The sequence below is a fragment of the Ictidomys tridecemlineatus genome, chromosome 8, assembly GCF_052094955.1.
Source record: "Ictidomys tridecemlineatus isolate mIctTri1 chromosome 8, mIctTri1.hap1, whole genome shotgun sequence".
In the NCBI taxonomy this organism is placed as follows: domain Eukaryota; kingdom Metazoa; phylum Chordata; class Mammalia; order Rodentia; family Sciuridae; genus Ictidomys; species Ictidomys tridecemlineatus.
Genome location: NC_135484.1, coordinates 56,028,642 through 56,048,557, shown reverse-complemented (window position 1 = coordinate 56,048,557; position 19,916 = coordinate 56,028,642). Strand labels below are relative to the sequence as shown.

General features: G+C 44.9%; 1 protein-coding gene across 3 annotated transcripts in view; it reads right to left on the bottom strand.

The window, feature by feature from the left end:
• Window positions 1–9,096: 9,096 nt before the first annotated feature.
• Bend3 (BEN domain containing 3) overlaps window positions 9,097–19,916 on the bottom strand; it is a 36,656-nt gene continuing 25,836 nt past the window's right edge. For all 3 annotated transcript variants that reach the window (XM_078019540.1, XM_078019539.1, XM_078019541.1), the window contains one exon: window positions 9,097–15,271. In XM_078019540.1, coding sequence (XP_077875666.1) covers window positions 13,022–15,271 — 2,250 coding nt within the window. In that variant the 3' untranslated portion in view covers window positions 9,097–13,021. The remainder of the gene's footprint in view (window positions 15,272–19,916) is intronic.

Here is a 19,916-nt window from a genome sequence, read left to right as displayed (position 1 = left end):
TAGCCCAGTAGTGGAGCATCCCTGGTTCAATCCCCAGTTCTGGAGGAAAAAAAAATGTTCCTTTTTACATCTTTGAAAAAAAAATTATATATACATACACATACCTCATGTGGTTCACCAAGCCTAAAATATTTACTATCTGACCCTTATCGGGAAAAGTGACCCCTATTTTAGGGTGATAAGTAGAGGATTTACTTTTCAGGTAAAAGTAGGAAATAAACAGTTTTTAACCAAAGAGAAAGTTTAACCAAACAGATTAATTATTCTATTTCTCAGGAACCAAACCTATACAGAATATAGTAGCAGTAGAGGGACACCTATACTCTATGTCATCCACTAAGAGGGCATCTGCATAAATAGTCTGGTCTGTAGGTTCTCAGGAACTATTTCCTACCATTAGGAAAGGTCAGCTCCACAGGGAGAGACTGAACAGTCAGTCACATCAAAAGAGCTAGCTGTGTGGGTTTTGTTGTTTTGCACTGGGGATTGAACCCAGGGGAGCTCTAGCACTGAGGTGCATCTCCAGCCCTTTTAATTTTTGAGACAGGGTCTTGCCAAGTTGCTGAGGGCCTTACTGAATTGCCAGGCTGGCCTTGAACTTTCTATCCTCCTGCCTCCGCCTCCCAAATCCGTGGGGTTACAGGCATGCACCACTATGCCTATCGCTCCTTTGTTTGCTCTCCTGAGAATCAAGGCTGACAGTGAATGGAAACGTCTGTAGTCCAAAGCAATGGATGTTTGGGCCCATGAGTCTGAGGTCTTTCACCAGCTCATTTTTAATTTTTTTTTAGAAGACTCAGGAAAATTTGATTTTTATTTGAAAACTTAAAACTCTTGGGAAGAAATAATATATACTATGCAGTGTAAGCTTTTCCATAATTTCCATAGCTTACAATTATAATTTAGTCAATGATATTTCTATACTTTTTTCTCATCCTCTTTTCCCAGTCCATCTCCCTCTCTTGAATTCTTTTTAGAAAATGACTAGAAGCCTCAGAGGCCTAAAGTCTTAGATGGCAAGGGGTAGGATAATCTAGTGGTTTTTCAGGGTCCTAGTTTTTAGGCCCACCCTTGCCATTAGCCAGTTGGGTTGCTTTGATCATAGTTTTACCTCACCCTCTCTCAGCCTCACTTTCCTCATCAGTCAAATGGGGACCAAGATACTGAGTGCTCTCTTTGTGTCTCCAGAGGAGAAAGAAAGTCAAAACATTAAAGAACCTGTAATCTCAGTAGCTTGGGAGGCCAAGGCAAGAGGATCACAAGTTCAAAGTCAGCCTCAGCAAAAGCAAGATGTAAGCAACTCAGTGAGACCTGTCTCTAAATAAAATACCACATAGGGCTGGGGATGTGGCTCAGTGGCCTAATGCCCCTGAGTACTCTGGTACCCCACCCCCACAAAAACAAAAAAATTAAACAAGGTGAGATGAGTTGAGCAAGAATGGCCATCTGAAATGCTGATGGGAGCATTTAGTAAATAGCACCTCAGCTTAGGTACATGGCAAGTTTGACCCATTCCCAAATAATATTTTTAAGAATCAAAATAAGGACATCTGTTGACAGAGAATGGGGTATGGTCATAGCACATGGCAAAAACTAGTTCTTGCATAGTTGTCTACATAGCACAGGGCTCTGAACATATTTATGAAACAGTAGCAGAAACATACAAGCAATTCATAAAGATTTAGGGAATTCCTGTTACTCACTCATTACTTGCCTTTTAATGTGGTTCTGGCAAGCCCTCAGTGAAAATGTGACCAATATAATGAAAAGATTAAAGAAAATACTTTGACACACTCTTAACACAGTGGTTCTCAACTGGAAGTAATTTTTCCCACTGGGGACATTTGGGTAATGTCTAGGGCATTTTGGGTTGTCATGATGGAGCTAGTGCTGTAAACATCAGTGGGTGGGGCTGGGGTTGTGGTTCAGTGGCAGAGTGCTCACCTAGCACGTGTGAGGCGCTGGGTTCCATCCTCAGCACCACATAAATAAATAAATAAATACATAAATAAAAGGTATTATGTCCATCTACAACTAAAAAAAGAAATACATATTTATACACACACACACACATATATATATATACATATAAACATCAAATGGGTGAGCATGGAGGAAGGATGTGGGACATTCTACAATGTAATGTACACATGGCCCCCACAAAAAAGGATGATCTGACTTAAATGTCAACAGTGGTGAGGTTCAAAGGCCCTGTTCTAATAGGATAAGAAAAGATGTATATTTTTAAAAATTATATATAGCCTTATATATTATAGCATTTATATTTTCTAGCAAAATATATATATAAAATTTATATACATATATGTGTATATATATATATATATATATTTTTTTTTTTTTGATGGTGCTGGTGCTAGTACCCAGGACCTCGCTATAGTGCCGCGCTATATGCCCATCCCATGGTTTTAAAAATATGTAGTTCTCGCTTTCCAGGAGAGTCTGAAAATGCTTCTGATGTATGCAGTTTTTAAAAGATGAACAATTTAAAAAATTGTTTTGGAAAAGACCCATTCTTTCTCTTTTACCAATAATGATTATCCTTTCAAAAAGAAATCTCTTCTCTAGGAAACCCGATGCTAATGACACTTCCTGTCAAGTAACATTTACATAAGTGAGTAGGCAATAGTTTATCTTTTAACCATTTTGGAGGGGCAGGAAATAGACATTTGGAGATAATTCTCCAGTCATTTGTTTAGACATTAATGGTTGGGGAAACAGAGACGTAACTACTATTTTTTCAAGAAACTAGAAGAAAGGAGATTTCAGCTGGGGTGTGAGGGTGGTGTATGTTCCATAAAATTTCCAAAAGGGTATGCATTGCGTATTATGCAAGTGAAATAATATTTCACTAAAGTTTTACCTTACCTTGGGAGAATTTTGGCTTCAAAACATTACAAAAAGTTCCTATCAGAGAATTTTCCATCCGCAACTTATTGAAGATCTCCAAAGAGGTAGTGAAGACAGTGATGAGTTCCCATGAGCAAAGCAGGCACCTGCATCTCCCAAACTCTGCTTCAGTGAGTCCTGTGGACAGCTCCAATCAGCCACCCGAGGGCTTTTACCTTGGAACTTGGCAAACACTGCAAATCAGGGTTAATTTTTTCCCGTTGGAGAAGCAGTTGTTAAACATTTACCAACAACACAAGAATTTTTCCATTAGGAAAAACCTTGGCACCAATGTCCACACCTTTGGCACTTTCTCCCTCCTTGCGTATTTCCACATACCCTCCTGCCCTATTTTGCTGACCATTTTACTGTGTTTAATGTGGACATTTTTGTTTGTATTCCTTCTTGTGAAATATTTTGCTGTTCTGCATAAGTGTTGTTTTTTTAAAGAGAGAAGGAGGGGGAGAGAGAGAGAATTTTTTTTTAATTTTTATTTTTTAGTTATCAGCGGACACAACATCTTTGTATGTGGTTCTGAGGATCGAACCCGGCCCACGCATGCCAGGCGAGCGCGCTACCACTTGAGCCACATCCCCAGCCCAGCATAAGTGTTTTAAGATTTCCTAAGTGCACTGTTATGTGTTTCCTTTCGTATTTTACTTCTTTCACTCCGAATGGTTTTTAAGATCTGTCTGCGGCACTGTACCTACATCTAATCACTGCTGCCTCCAAGTGCATCGAACACATTTTACCTCCTCTCTCCCCTAAGGACACTGTCCCAGATTGCACCCACCTCCTCCCCTCATCACAAATAACAGTGCTGCTGACTTCCAGGATGCCTGACTGGCTGCCTTCCACCAGCCCCACACCAAAGTGCCAGCAGTCCTGTCGCCTCACCTGGCCCATGGCATCATCCAGCTCACTTTTTGCCAGCGTGATACAGGTGTGAAGAGGTTATTTGTAACATGCGCTCTTCCCAAATTCTTTTTTCTTAAACACACAAGCCCTCCCAGCCCTTTGACAGCCGCAATGGCCTGATTTAGGACATCCCAATATTCTTTTTTTTTTTTTTTTTTTGATACCAGGGATTGAGCCCAGGGGCACTTAACCACTGAGCCACATCCCCAACCCCTTTTAAAATTTTATTTGGAGACAGGGTCTTGCTGAGTTGCTTAGGGCCTCACTGAGTTGCTGAGGCTGGCTTTGAACTCAAAATCCTCCTGCCTCAGCCGCCCATGCTACTGGGACTATAAATGTGTGCCACCATAGTCAGCCCAATATACTTACTGATTCCATCCCAGAGATGCCAACTACACTCAGAGGACCGCCTATCCTGAGATTTTATTTATTTATTTGTGGTATAGGGATTTGAACCCAGGCATACCTTACCACTGAGCCCCCATCCTCAGCCCTTTGTACTTTTTCATTTGGGACAGGGTCTCACTAAAATGCTGAGACCCCCCTGCCTCAACCTCATAAATCACTAGGTAACAGGCGCACACCACTATGCACTTGTGCCTGAGACTTTATTCTTAAAAGCTGGCTAGATCTTCCCCAAGACAGACAACTGAAGGCCTAAAGACTGCAGCCAGGGAAGAACAATGGGTGTCTAAAATGGTACTTTCTGGGCAGTCATAGTGACCCATTCCTGGAATCCCAGCAATCCAGGAAGCTGAGGCAGGAGAATCACAAATTGGAGGCTAGCCCCAGCAACTTCGTGAGACCCTGTCCCCCAAAATAAAAAGGGCTGGGGGTGTAGCTCAGTGGTAGAGCACCCCTGGGTTCAATCCCCAGTACTGCAAAAATAAAAAAATGAACAAATAAGTAAATAATAAAATGGGCACTTTCTATTTAGAGGCTCAGAAGGAAACATTCATTTCCAAGGCTGCACTCAGAGAAGTCACCATCAGACACTTCTTCATAGAACATACTGAGATTGTTCTTTAGGATTGTAGGGGAATCTTTTAATTCTCAATTTAGACACATAGAACCAAAGGTGAGTCTGAAATGAAATGGGCCAACCCTCTGGATTTGAGCAACACAATCTGTATTAACTGCCTGAAGTGAGGGCACCCATCCCCACCGGCCTTACATGTGCTGAAGAATATGCCTCTTCATGCGTGGACCTGTGCCGGTGCTAAGATTTTGGCTTGTCAAAACTAAGGAGTCAAATGTCTAATGCCTTGTGTCAGAAATAGCACAAGCTGAATACCAGTAAGACCAGCACTAAGGAACCCTGCCGTCAGCACTTAGCACTTAGGCACACTTAGCAACTGTTTCCCTCTGTGAGAAGCAGGGGAGTCAGGAAACCAAGTCGTCCTGCAGGTGTGCCTCAGGCCAGAGCCAGCAGATCCTATCTGCAGGGCCCGCAGCTGTCTGCACTGAGGGGAGGAAGCAGGGTTCCCGTCTGGTTAGACCAACATACACCTGGAAAATCAGCTTTAGGCAAGAGATGTCAGGTTTTTGCTATTTACTGCCAGAACGTTCTTTCCAATGGGCTCAATTGGGCTCAAGCATCAACTCATGTGGTTGGGAGTCATTAAAATTGTAGAACAGTGCCCAGTAGGTAGCTAGTTCTCCAAATATATTTGCTGAATGAATGAGCCACCTTTAGAGGCAGACATGATCCTTACTGCATTCCTTATTCTCCTTTCTACAGCACTGAAATGTCTCCTGGTTCTTGCTTTCTTCAGCCTTTTTCTATAAAACCAACCTCCCTTGCTTGGCTCATCTGAATACTTATTCTATTTTATGGAATGAAGTGTTGCCCAACTCTAGAAACAAGAAGAAGGAAAAAAAAAAAAGTTTCCTAAGTCAAACTCACTGTCACTAGGGTAGAACCAGAAGCCCCACTGTGGACAGTTAGCAAAACCCCATGTTAAATAACAGGGATCAGTAGGCAGAGAGCTGAAGAAATTGGCTCACTCTGTACAGGAGCAGCAGCATAGAAATCAAAAGCATAATCCTTGGAGTCAGCCTCCCCCAGCTCTACCAGCTCTAGTAGGTTTGATAACCTTGGCCACAGTATCAAACCTGGAAGCTTCAGTTCTGTAAAATGGGTTTATTTGGAAGAGCACATGAAATAACATAAAGCAATTTCCTAGCACATCCCTGACCCCATTATAGAGCTCAAAAAATAGGAGGCATTTCTGTAATTTAAGGACTTGTTATTTAAGGATCCATGGTCACTTCTGAATTGACAGTTGTCACATTGCAAGAGCTCCTAGAAGGGAGGTTGTGGCACTGCATGCTCTCCACTTCTGTCAAGGTCACAGTTCATCATCTGCATCACAAAGACTTAATTTATGAATTGGTACTGGGGATTAAACCTAGTGCCCAGTACTCAGGGATCTCTATGAGCTATGTCCCTAGTTCTTATAATTTTTTGAGGCAGGCTATCACTGAGTTGCTGAGGTTGACCTTGACCTTGTGATTCTCCTGCCTCAGCTTCTGGATTAGCCAGGATTCCAGATGTGCACCATCAAACCCAATACAGACTGTTTTGAAGAACAAATTAATTCTTCTTCCTTAAAATCAACAGCCTTCTCCATACTGAATGTTTTATCAAATGCCATTGTATTCAGCCGGTGCCCATAACACCTGCTGTTGAAGCATTGTAAACTTGACTCTTTCCAATGACTTAAAAGCTGAAAACTCATTTTCCAAGCTAAATTAGTTAAACAAGAGTTTTATATGAAGACAATAGGAAACCACTCGTTTCAGCTCAGATCTTGTTTCTTTCCTGTGTGTGGCACTGGGCACTAAACCCAGGGCCTCACACATGCTAAACAACGGTGCTACCACTGAGCTACAATCCCTAGCTCCAGTTTTTTTTTTTTTTTTTTTTTTTTTTTTTTGGTACTGGGGATTGAACTGAGGGGCACTTAACCATGATGCCACAGCCTTGGCACCCTGCCTTTTAAATTATTTTTATATAGTTGTAGACAGCAAGTCTTTAGTTTATTTATTTGCTTTTTACGTGGTGCTGACAATCGAACCCAGTGCCACACGCATGCTAGCCAAGTGCTCTGCCACTGAGCTACAGTCCAGGCTCCTCAGCCCCTTTTTATATTTTATTTAAACAAGTGGCTAGCTGAGTTGCTTAGGGACTTGCTAAATTGCTGAAGCTGCTTTGAACTCGTGATCCTCCTGCCTCAGCCTCCCAAGCCACTGGGATTACAGGCTCAATCAACCGTGCAGGTCTTGCAAAATTGTGAGGCTGGTCTCACTCTAGCCTTAGCCTTCTGAGTAACTGGAATTACAGGACTCAGACCTGTTGCTCATAAAGTACTCTCTGTTTTGGTAATATCTGCTACATCAGACTTTTGGAGGATGGAGCAAGCAATATTTTAAAAAGCCCCCTGGGATTCTGATGCAGATAAACCTTGAGACATTGCTATAGTGGCTGCTGGTGGAATCCCATGGAGATCCCTCTACAGGCACGCCTACCCCCTGGCTGCTGAAGGTCAGCTATTCATCACTATGGTGGCCCCTTCTGGAGCACTGCCCTTGGCTGAAGGGAGCCACCTTGCCAGCTACTACCTTTCCCAGAAAGACCTCGGACAATGGCCACCCAGCCCCTTTGCCTCAACTAGGACAAATTCTGGCATATATTATGGCATATCCTCCTCAGGCAAGGGAATACAGCTAGACTACAGGCAGGACCAGACTCCTGGTTCCCTCAGCCTCCTCTTTTGAGTTGCCCTGCCTGTCTCTGCCTCTCCCAAGGTATCTGATCTACAGCCACTACTTTTACAATCACAAAAAATTTACTCCCTTGCTATTCTAGGATATGTCTGTCTGTCCACAATCACTCCTATGATTTCACCCAGGGCGATTCTAAAACCAGCACATCTGTATCTCACATCGGACCAGAGGGAGCTAACAGGATGTGGTGATAGAGGCCGACCAATGACTTGAAATTGTTTGGGGATCTGAACCTTGGGGTGTTGTGGCTCAGCGGGTATTTAGCACCCAAGATGGTGTGGTGTGGGATCAAATCCTGGCACATTCACCAATTGTGTGAACTTCGGCAGGAAACCCACTGCTCCCTAACCCTTTGTGGGCCTTGGTTGAGATGCCCTAGATACTATGGGGGTACTGGCTCTCACCCTTTATCAGGGGACAATTACGAAACTTACCTTACAGGTCTCTGCAAAGGATTACATGCGTCCTCTAGGTACAACTGTGTGACTGGTGCAGCCGTTTCGGCCAGCAGACAGTGAACGTTCCTTCCCCTCCCCACCAGGGACCGTGCATTTCAGCTCTCCCTGGAAGCTTCTTGCTAGTGCAAAGCTCATAATTAACTTGGAATGGAGTTCTTATTTCTGAGAAGTAGAGCTCTTAGGTATGCATTCATCTATTAAATTACTTCAGACTTTCTTTTCAGTAGAAAACAGACACCTGCAGCCAGAAGGGACTTTAAAAATGTTTAGCCTTCCTTAGTCAAGGGCAGTGGGGCATGACTGCAGTTCTAGAGGCTCAGGAGGCTGAGGCAGAAGAATCACCAAGTTGAAGGCCAGCCTTAGCAACTTAGGCCCTATCTCAAAGTTGGAAAAAAAAAAATTAAAAGGACTTAGGGGTATAGCTCAGTGGTAGAGCAACATCTGTGTTCAATTTCCAACACGCACGTGCGCGCGCGCGCACACGTACACATGTGTTCACCAGGATGACTGCCCACAAAGTTTAAAGCACAGATATGTCAGTCAAATAGTTTTTGGAGCTATCAAATCAGAAATAAGAGGGTGGGAGTGTACCTCTGGGGTAGATGCATGAGGTTCTGAGTTTAAACCCTAGCACCATAAAGAAACAACTCCCCATCCCGGGAGCACACTCACAGTAAGAAAAAGGCTCCAATAAGGAGCCACAATCTGTTTACATTTTGTGATCCTCAGGCTTATTTTTACTATAAAATATTGAAGATCATTCATTTATAGTTAGCCGAGGACAAGAGAACGTGAGGGAAAACATGCATTTTTGCTATCAAAAACCATGCATTTCGCCAGGCATGGTGAGGCACACTCAGGAAGCTGAGGCAGGAGGATCGAGAATTCAGCAATTTAGTGTGGCCCTAAGCAACTCGGAGAGAACGTATCTCTAAATAAAACACAAAAAAGAGCTGGGGATGTGGCTCTGTGGTTAAGCGCCCCTGGGTTCGATCCCTGTACCAAAAAAAAAAAAAATCATGCATTTTTTGTTATCAATTAGTTTTTAATAACTCATTAGCTTTGATGAAATACATCCCATTTAATCCAAAGTGAATAAAAAAAAAAAGAGGTTAAAGTTATGTGATGCTCTGCTAGTTTGGCAGGGCTGGCCTGGCACCTAACCAGGAAAGGTAAAAAAAGGTCAAAAGAGTTTCCCACTGTGTGGCCAGGAAGTGGTTTGTGTAAAAGCTGGATTGGAGGACTTATTTAGTGACTTCTCAGTCATTCAGCTGTGGCCAAACTGAAACCCCGAGATGTACCCCTGACACCCTGAGAGTGGAAGCCCGAGGAGCTGAACCCCCCAGAACATTCATTCCCTTCCCTGGGAGGTGGGCAGGAAGTCACACAGAAGGACAGACAGACCAAGTCATGTTCTAAGAGGCCAGTGCCTTAAGGAAATAAGATGTTAGCAGACCAGAGTTTTTCTTATTTTTAAAACATTTTATATAACTCATAAAACAGTGCTTGTATAAAAATTCACACAAAGTTGCTAGAGAGCATACAATTTCCAAAAATGTTGTGGGTTTTTGTTACATTCAGTTTTCTAAAGATGCACTCAATTCAATGGTAATATGCAGACATTATGCGATATTTCATTATCTTTGGTAAAACTATTCTCATTATTTTGTCTCCTCACAGTATTAACTCTGATATCCGCTTTGTGCAGGGTCTGCTCTCACTAGGATGTCAGAAAACATTAAGGCTGGATCTACTAGAGGCAAATGTTCCCAACAGCAGGGACACCCCTGGCCCCCAACCCCACTTCAGAATCGTCACCACAGCCAGACAAGGCAAGAGCTCAATGACCTCCAACCAGGGGTCTCAAGAACCCTTGGGGGGGGAGGTGGAAACTGAGGCCATCTCTACAGGAACCCAAGTGGCCATGCTGCGGTGTGGTCAGGCAGCAACGCTTACCAACTCTCACCATTTTAACAGCCAATCCAGTCACCACTAAGTAGATCCCATTGGTTGGTTGATAACTGCTGCTGATATGCCCCCTAACTTGAAAGGAAAGCAAGGTTTGGAGCCAACACTGAAGGGGGAGGGGCACACTCGTGCTAGTGACACAGACACCACTTGATTCCCTGTCAAACTTCTGTCGTCATGTAGACACAGCCATGTGAACTGAAGCAGGATCCGAACACTGAGTACATTCATGACTATCTTCATACATTCTTCAACAACTTACTAACAGAGAAAACCATGACCACTACCACCTACCGTGACTTACTATTTTACTTAACGTCAGAATGTGTCTGTGCTAATTCTTTAGTCCTTGGGATACAAGGCAGAAAATAATCCAAAACACAAACAAGTAAAAACCAAAGAATTAAGATGGGGAGAAGGATGGGGTGATGCCAACAGATTTTATGGAACACATTAAGTTCTGAAAAAATAAGTATTTTGTACTTCTATTGCTTCATGTAAAAAAAAAAAAAAAAAAAAAAAACATGCCCACCGGAGCCACCTGTATGGATGCAGAAGTGAGGACACCATACAGACAGAACACAATCCAGGGGGACAGGAAACGCTCCCAGAGTGTGTCCACCTCTCTTCACTGAAAGGGACTGTAGGATATTGGGGGTCGTGGGGTGAGTTACACAAGGGTGTTAAGGAAACCACCAAAATACAGTTTCCAAAAATTTAACATGCTCTAGGTAACAAAGAGACATATTTAATTTCTAGAACCTATTGACTTCAATGTTAAGCAAACAGGAACTTTTCAAAAATTAACAATTGATTGTGCTTCTGAAGTTGCAGGGTCATATTCACCCTCTAGAAAGCAGGGCAATTTTCACATGGCTTGGAATCCTCTTGGATACATCCTAGAGACCAGAAAAAAATTCCATGGGACCCCCCCAACTAGTGGGGCCTGCAGGAGAGTGCCACAGCCATCTTTGGGTAGGGCGCATGCACGTGTGTATGTAGTGGAAAGACTAAGGCAGAAAGAAAAGCCCAAGTGAGCAGGGAAGTGAGTCTGCTGGTTGCCCCAGTTCCTTCACAGGCACAAAGGCAAACGAGTATTCACTGAGGTCCCCTTCCTCTCACTTAAGTTTTCTAGTAAGGAGAAGTGTGTGTGTGTTTGCGTGTATGGGTATGTGTGACAGAGTCACTAAGTCCCTGTGCATTTTTCAATTCCAAAAATTCAGGTTTGCAGTTTTAACAGAAATAATCTGTAAATGATACTGAAGAGGCATTTTTAAGTGGCTCAAGATTCTGTTATATAAACAAATGTCTACTGAGTGAAGGCAAAATTTATGTCATATAGCTACTGGAACTAAAGTTCTTAACTATATGAGGAAAATTCACAGGTTATTTCTATTATATCTGCATTTTAAGGTAGCAAAATATTAAACCATTAGGGTATTAAATCTGTAACCTCCCACAAGGCTTTATGACTATCCTGTGTGGGTCGATTTCCCAGGTCTCTGGTAAGATGCATCCAGTTTGGGTTAGACTGCTCCCTTTCTTTCTTCAGCATCTGGCCCCCAACATAGGGCAAGTAAAAGTTCAGTCTTTAAAGACCTGACCAGCTGGGGAGTTTCCCAACTGGCGCCCCTAGAGAGCAAACTGCCGGCTTGGAGCAGTGTGACCTTCCCAATCAGTGGGGAGGGGAGAGATGTACACCTAGAAGACAGGGCATGGGCCAGGGTAAGATAGTAGAACCTTCTAGAGGACCCAAGGGGAAAGTTCTGAGTGAACCTGGGAAGGGACATGGGAGCCCCATTTGAGATGACCTGTGCCCTTTCAATATCAGGTATCCTCAAGAGGGCCCCAGGCCTGGGCCTGCCCAGAGGCATAAAGATGCCATGCTAATGGGAGGAGCTAATGCTGAGGTCTGGGGAAGTCACCACACAGCTCCAAGACCTGCATTTTGTACAAATACCCGCACAGAAAGTAAACAGTTCTTGGTGAACTCAAAGAAGCCCACCCTTCAATCAACAAGAAGCCAAATGCTCACACACATTATTTTCCAAGAAAATGAATCTGCCCCTCCAATTAGCACCCATGTGTGGAGAGGGAATAGGGGGCCAGGGAAGGACACAGCTCAAATGGAGGCATTGTGTGAATGTGTGTTTCCAGGTGTATCTACATTCATATCATCATCCAGTGTTCTCATCTACAGAGTGAGCACAGCATTCTACTGACGCGCAGCACATCTCCTTCCCGGGGACCACAGCAGAAGGAAAAACTTGCACATCGTCAGAAAGGACTTCAAGCTATTCCTATCATCCCCTCTACTGCCATCCAAGGGGCATCGAGACTCCTCCAAAATCAGATGTCATAGACAAGGTCAGTAAAATCAGTCTCTATGCCACCTGAAGCTATGATTACCCATCATGCACAAACATGGCACTTCTAAAAAATTCATAAATCTCTGAATCATCTTTTAAAATCCCAGCAACTGAAATTATCTTACAGTACTTCATCTCAAATACTTAAAAAGATTTTCTAAGTAAAATGGCCCCCAAAGAGCCCAATGATTTTTTTTAAAAAGGGGTTCATTTTAATTAAAAAAAGAAGAAAAAGTTAAAAATGGAAGATGTAAAGTGTGGGGAGAGGACCAGAAGCTGCTGAATTTGCATTTTGGATTGTGAGGGACAGGAAAGGGCACAATCAAGAAGAGAGGACCTACTCGGCTAGTCCCTCTGCTGACAGCCTGGCTCCTCCCAAACTCGGGCTGTGCCACCAGGGAATACAGGGCAAAGTCAAGAGACCAAATTCAAGGCTGCTTTCTCATGGGTGGGTGGGTAGGTGTTTACGTGTGCAAATGTAGGAAGCCACTCCCCACTGACATAAGGTGCCTGTCTGTGGATACCATTCACATGTTCCAAAGTGACTCGGTCCCGAGGGTGCCCATCGCTCAGCCTTTCATAACCCAAGTCTCTGGGCAGCCCACAGGCCCGTCACTTCTCCACTTTCTTGGCTTTCTTGAGGATGTCGCACTTTTTCCTGTTGGGACGGCGACACCGCTCGTCGATGCTGGGGATACATTCATAATGCCACACCTCCTCCATCTTCTCCACGGGGTACACGGCCTCCACATAATGGCGGATGAGCCGCAGTCGCGTGGGGTCCAGCTGCTTCTTGTTGCAAGCCCCGGAATGGTTGTACTGCAGCCGGAGGTTCTCGGCAGTGAAGAGTTCGGGGAAGAGCCTGACGAGGAGCCGGGCGGCAAAGTTGCCCACGGAGAGGCTCTGCTGCACGATCTCGCGCACCTCCTTGTCCGACAGCAGGTAGGGAGAAGGCACCGGGAAGTCGGGTGAGGGGACCACCAGCTCGTCCAGGGGGATCTTGCAGAAGTCCTTGCTGCTCCTTTCGGGGGGCAAAGGGGGCCCCTCAAACTCCTCTCGGAACCTCTCGGGGTTGATTGCATAGCTTGCCAGGTCTCTGCACTCAGGGCCTGGCACGTGGACCTTGCGCTGCTGCTGGTAGGAGCGTCTCTGCTCCGTGTCCCGGCGCCTGCAGCGCTCGTCCAGCTTGCCCACGAACTCCAGAGTCCAGACGCGGTCATTTTTGGCCCGGGGGTAGAGCAGCTGCACGTAGTGGCGGATCAGCTTGATGCGGGCAGGGTCCAGCTGCTTCTTGCCCAGCGAGCCGCTGCAGTTGTACTGCTTGCGTAGGTTCTCGTGGGTGAAGAGCTCCGGGAAGAGGTGCACCAGCAGGCGGGAGGCGAAGTTGCCAATGGACAGGCTGCTCTCGTAGATGCTGCGCAGCTGCTCCTTGCTGAGCAGACAGTCGGCGCCTGGCACCTCGAAGTCCGGCTGCGGGATCTCCAGCTTGTCAAAGTCAATGGGCACTAGCCAGATCTTCTTGGAGCGCCTGCCCGGCCTCTCACCCTCGAAGCTGTCCTCCACCTTGACCACGGAGAGGTCATCGGGCAGGCTGGAGGAGTCGTAGCAGTCATCCCGCAGCGTCTCGCCCTCGCTGCCGCCCTCCAGCCCCAGGCCCTCCAACTCGTCGTTGATGCGCTGCGCACACTGCTGCAGCCAGGCCTCCTCTTCCTGCATGTCGGGAAAGTAGATCTCTGTGTAGTTACGGATGATCTGCAGCCTCTGCGGGTCCAGCTCCTGCTTGCCACCGTCACCGTAGCAGCTGTACTGCTCGCCCAGCTTCCGGTGGTCGAAGAGCTCGGGGAAGACCCGGTGGAGGAGGAAGACGGCGAACTCACCGGGCGAAGAGGCTTCATCCAGGAACTCAGTGAGGTCCTGCGTGTCCACCACGTGGTCTGAGGCGATGGTGCTGCTGCGGTCCAGAGACAGGGCCTCCTCCTGGTCCTTGCTGTCCAGGAAGTGGCTGGCGTCCACCTGCTCAGTTTCAAAGAAGCTGGTGACCTGGCCTCCTGGCTGGCTGTCCTCCATTTCCCGCTGGGCCCAGAAGCGGCTGAAGAAGTCGTTGAGCTGCGGCAAGCACTCAGCCTGCCACACAGCAGTGTCCTTCACGGAGGGGTAGTAGACTTCCACGTAGTTGCGGATGAGCTGCAGGTGCAGCGACTCCAGCTTCCGCTTGGCTGCAAAGCCGCAAGCGCTGCAGCCGCGGGAGAAGTCCACGTCGCCGAAGAGCTCGGGGAAGAGCTGAACCAGCAGACGGCAGGCCAGGTCCCCGCCTGACAGGCTCTGGTCCACAATCTGCTTGAGCTCAGCAGCGGTGAGCTGGTACTCGGGGGGTGGCTGGAATTTGGCCACCAGCTCGGAGGGGCTCACCTGCTTCTTGATGCGGCTCACTTCCAGGGAGAGCAAGTCCACCTTGCTGTGCAGCTGGGACATGTTGGAAGTGAGAGTGTTGAGCATGTAGAACATCTTCTGGATCAGAAAGTAGATGTTGGGGTCGCCGTCAGTGGCTGTTCCTGAGGCCCCGCCACAGTCCCGCTTCTGAGGGTCGTTCAGCAGGCGCAGGGGGGAGGGACTGTTGCTGGCGTTGGCCTTCTCGAAGAGCTCATAGGTGTTGAGCAGGTCCCCCACCGGAGGGTTCTTCTTCTCCATGATCTTATGCGAAATGCCATAGAGAGGCTTCTTGTAGGAAGGGGTGGTGGCATCGTTGCAGGGCTCCTCCTCCCCCGGCCACACGGAGCCCACATTCCTGCCTCGGCCGGCCTGCTCTCCGTTGCCCTGGCAGGGCGAGCTGTTTTCGCGGTTCCGCATGCCTGCAAGGAGTGCCTGGAAAACAGAAAGGTTTCCCAGAGTTAGGCAGGTGCTCTGACTTACTAGACTGGACTCAGGCCAGCCACCCAGTCTGCTGTGGTCAATGCTCTCCTCCCCCAACCATTAACACAACTGTAACACAACTGCATGCCAGGGCCAAACCTGCTTGTTCTCTCCAATCCCTGAGAAAGGGCTCAGGCTGGAAGGTACATGCTCCTTCAGAACATCAGTGCTGGACTTCCTGTCCACAGGGCCCAAAAGGAGAAAGAGCACGGATGCTGGCAAGGCCAGAAGAGGACTCTTCAAGGGATGGGAGGGAGAACTTGGGAATGAGGATCTCCAAAGATCCCAATAATTGAGGCCAAGCTGCATCACCACTTGGGAACCCAAAGTTCCTACTATTTTTCTCAGTGGTTTTTAGACTCTGGAAGTTTTAAGGGATCTGCTTCTCTCTGTTTGTAGGACTGGTGATTTGTTACAAAGATTCAAAGGCAATTTGGTGGAGAAAGGATAGTCTTTTCAACAAATGATCCTGAATAATCTGATATCCATATGCAAAAAGAATATCAATTTTAATTTGAGCCTCAGACTATGCACAAAATTAACTCAAAATGGATCATGAACCTAAATTAAAAACCTAGAATTCTAACATTCCTAGAAGAAAATTTATGAAAATTCCTTTGTGACCAGTTGTTTTAGACCAACATTGTTAGAGCCAGCAAAAATAAAAACTTCTGCCCTTTAAAAAATACTTCAAAAAAATTTTAAGACAGGGCTGGGGCTGTAGCTACGTGGTAGAGCACTTGCCTTGCACATGTGAGGCACTGGGCTCGATCCTCCCCACCACATACATACATACATAAATAAATAAAGGTTAAATAAATAAATGAATAATAAAGATTTCATTCTCCCCCACCAAAATACTTTTAAAAAATTTAAAAACTACAAACAGCTGGGAGCCATAGCACACATCTGTAATCTTATCGATTTGGGAGGCTGAGGTGGGAGGATGCAAATTCTAGGCCAGACTTGGTACAATTAAAAAGGCAATACCAAGTGCTGCAGATGATGGAAGGAAATGAAGCTCTCATACCCCGCTGATGGGGACAGCATGATATAACCTCTTTGAAAAATAGTTTAGCAAAAAAAAAAAAAAAAAAGAGAACAAAAAAAAAAAAAAAAAGAAAAATAGTTTAGCAGTTTCTAAAAAAAATTGGCATTAGATGTACCATATAAGCTAGGTATTCCATTCTTCAGTATCTGTTTACCAAGAAGAATAAAAAGCACATATCCACATGAAGACCTGTACACAGGTATTCCAGGCAGTCCTATCTGCAAATAGACAAAAACTGGATACCACTCAACTTTTTATCAACAAGTATATAAATAAACTATTATATTCATACAATAGAATACTATTCAGCAATAAAAAGCAATAAACTGACCTGTATAGTAGACAGAGTACTCAGAATAGATCTCAAAATAACTATTTTAAATGAAAGAAACCACAAACAAAAGAAACCATACCATATGATTCCATTTATATAAGATTCTAGAAAGTACAAACTTACCTATAGTGATAGAAAGCAGAACAGTGGTTGCCTAAGGGTGGCAGGGAAGATTCAAAGGGACATGAAAGAACTTCAATAGGCGATGGATGTAATTATAATGATTATCTTATTGAGGTGATGGTGTACTGGCATACTATATACATGTCAAAACTTATCAAATTGAATCTTTAAAAGGTACTAGTTGTACTTCAGCTATGTTTCCTAATAAACCTATTTCTTTTTTCCTACAAATGCTGAATTTGACCCAGAAACTTACTGGAATGTTTGTGAGGGTTTAATTAAGCAGGAGAGCTAATTAGTGAGCACTGGTAGGTGTCAGGGGAGGTGCAGGACTGAAGCACAAAGCCCAGGCTTCCACACGCCTCAGGCAAGTGGAGACCGGACAAGAACAAAGTGCACCCTAGGATGCTACTTCCACAACTGGGAAAAATACAGACAGTGCACCTTCAATTCTAATATCCACATGAATCACCTGGGTTCCTGTTAGAATACAGACTGAAATCTCTGGGTCTGCATTACTAACAAGATCCCTGGTACTGTGGGTCCTCTGGGAGTGGTAAGAGCCTGGCAGACAGTGTCTGCCCATGGTTCACCTCACCCAGGAAGATTAGAGTTACTTTCAAGTGCTCAGGTAACTAATGCCCACACAAATCTGAACATGAGGTGTTTTCTCTGTAGCGTAACCAAATGTTGGGGAAAGAGACAAGCTGAGGAGGTGGGGTTTATAATGGCATGGAAGCAATTTGGCCAGGAGAGCAGGGGACCCAGGGTAAAACAGACCACAGGGTCACACAACAAGACTTGGAGTCTTCTGAACTCTTACACTTGGGTTCTCACTTAAATTAATGAACTACTTCCTGGATCCTCTTTTATCTGTTTGTTTTATTTTGCTATGTTGCCCAGGCTGGCCTTGAACTTTCAATCATCCTGCTTCAGGCTCCTTAGTAGCTGGGATTACAGTTTTAAACCACCATGCCCAGCTCTGGACACTCTCTTTTGATTTTTTTTTTTTTTTTTTGGACATTCATTTAGATAAAACAATCATCTGACTCACGGTAAAGAAAGGCTGTTTTCTTCACTGATTACAATCATTCCAAAGAAAGTCTACTACACTCCCTTAGAAATCTGAACATGAAAGGATTCTCAAAAGTGTCTTAACTATTCCAAGGAACTGGCCAATACTTTTTTCATGGTGGATCTGTAGAGGCTAAGGAAGGGTCAGTACCACCTATCCCACATGATCTTTCTGCACACACATCCCCTTCCCAAGAGCAGAGGGCTAGGGACATACTTGGATGGAGGGAGCCTGGCATGGGTGGCCTGCAACCGGTCCTGCTCCCTCCTGTAGTCGCCTCCTCCTCATGGGAAAGTGTGAAGGGACCATGTCATTCTTGGTCTATCTGCATTGCCTAGCAAAGTGCCCAGGGCACAGAAGAGGTCACTGAATGTCAACCACAGACACGGTTGGCTAAAGTAGGACATGGTGTTGTACCTCTCTCAAATACCTGCTTAAGGAAAGGAACACTGGGGGCCAGGGTAGAGCTCAGTAGTAGAGCACCTGCCTAGCATACCAGAAGGCTTTGGGTTCCAACCCCAATACTGCAATAATAATAATAATAATAATAATAAACAGTGCCACTGGCTTCATGAAACCATGATAGTAAAGAGGTATGAAGGTTTGGATAGGAGCTCAGCTCAATTTTTACGTTGTCCTCTGTGTCTCCTTTCATGTCTCAACTTCTTACGAGTATCTGTCTTAGAAGGTAGTAAGGGCTTTAAAATGAAACACTGCCCATCAGCACTGAGCCCAAGGCTGGGTCACAGTAAGTGCTTAACAAATATCTACCACTACAACAGAATTATAATGGGGGCGGGTATTGGGAACTAATTCTCAGTACTTTACCACTGAGCTATGTCCTCAGTCCCTTTTATTTTTTATTTTGAGACAGGGTCTTGTTAAGTTGCTGAGGCTGGTCTTGAACTTGTGATACTCCCACCTCAGCCTCCCCCTAGTCCCTGGTACAACAGGATTACTATTAAACAATGCTATTCATAAGCCACAGCGGAGGTGTGTAACACTGTGGGCCTTTTGTTAATTGGTAAAGGTTCCTCTTAACCAGTCACCAGAGGACTTCCCCAGTGCACTCAGTGTCAAGCTCTTACTGAAGGCACTTCCCTTCTTCCCTTCTCCTGAGGTCTGTTTCCCGTGAGGGATGGGAAGGGGAGACATACCTGGCAACTGAGCTGAGAGGGGAGTTTAAATTCTTTACAATTCTTTTGTGCTGCTATCTGTCAGAAAGCAGAGAATTATTAGTTTAAAAAAAAAAAAAAAGCCAGACATGATGACAAGCACCTGTAGTCTCAGCGGCTAGGGAGACTGAGGCAGGAGGGTCACTTGAGACCAATCCAGGCAATGCAGTGCTCATCTCAAAAAAAAAAAAAAAGAAAGAAAGAAAAAAGAAAAGAAAGGAGAAGGAAAAACAGCAAAAAACAAACAAACAAACAAACAAACAAAAAAACCCCACAAAAACAAGAAGAGGCCAAGAGAGCTAAAAAGCTTTACCCATAATGCAATGTGGGTTTTTTTGTTTGTTTGTTTGTTTGTTTTTCGTACTGGGGATTGAACCCAGGGGCACTTAATTGCTGAGCCATATCCCCAGCCCTTTCTTTTTCTTTTCTTCTCTCTCTCTCTCTTTTTTTTTTTACTTTGAGCAGGGTCTCACTAAGTTGCTGAGGCTGGCCTCAAACTTGCAATCCTCCTGCCTCAGGCTCCTGAGTTGCTGGGGTTACAGGCATACATCACCATGCCCAGCTTACAATGGGTCTTGAATTGTGGGTTGGTATATAATAAAATCGATCTGGTGAAGTCATGACTAGCATAAGAAAGAGAGAGCAAAGAAGTAAAAACATTAAAGGGAAGAAGAAAGAAAAAAAGTAGAATAGGAAAACAGTGCATTGTACAAAGTAAATAAATTCAGGAAAGTTTTACTTCATTTCTCTGTGTGTATCTATACATTTACATACAAATATATGTGAGCTGTACTACTCTGAAACTGGATTTACAACTATGGGTACTGCTGAAAAGCACT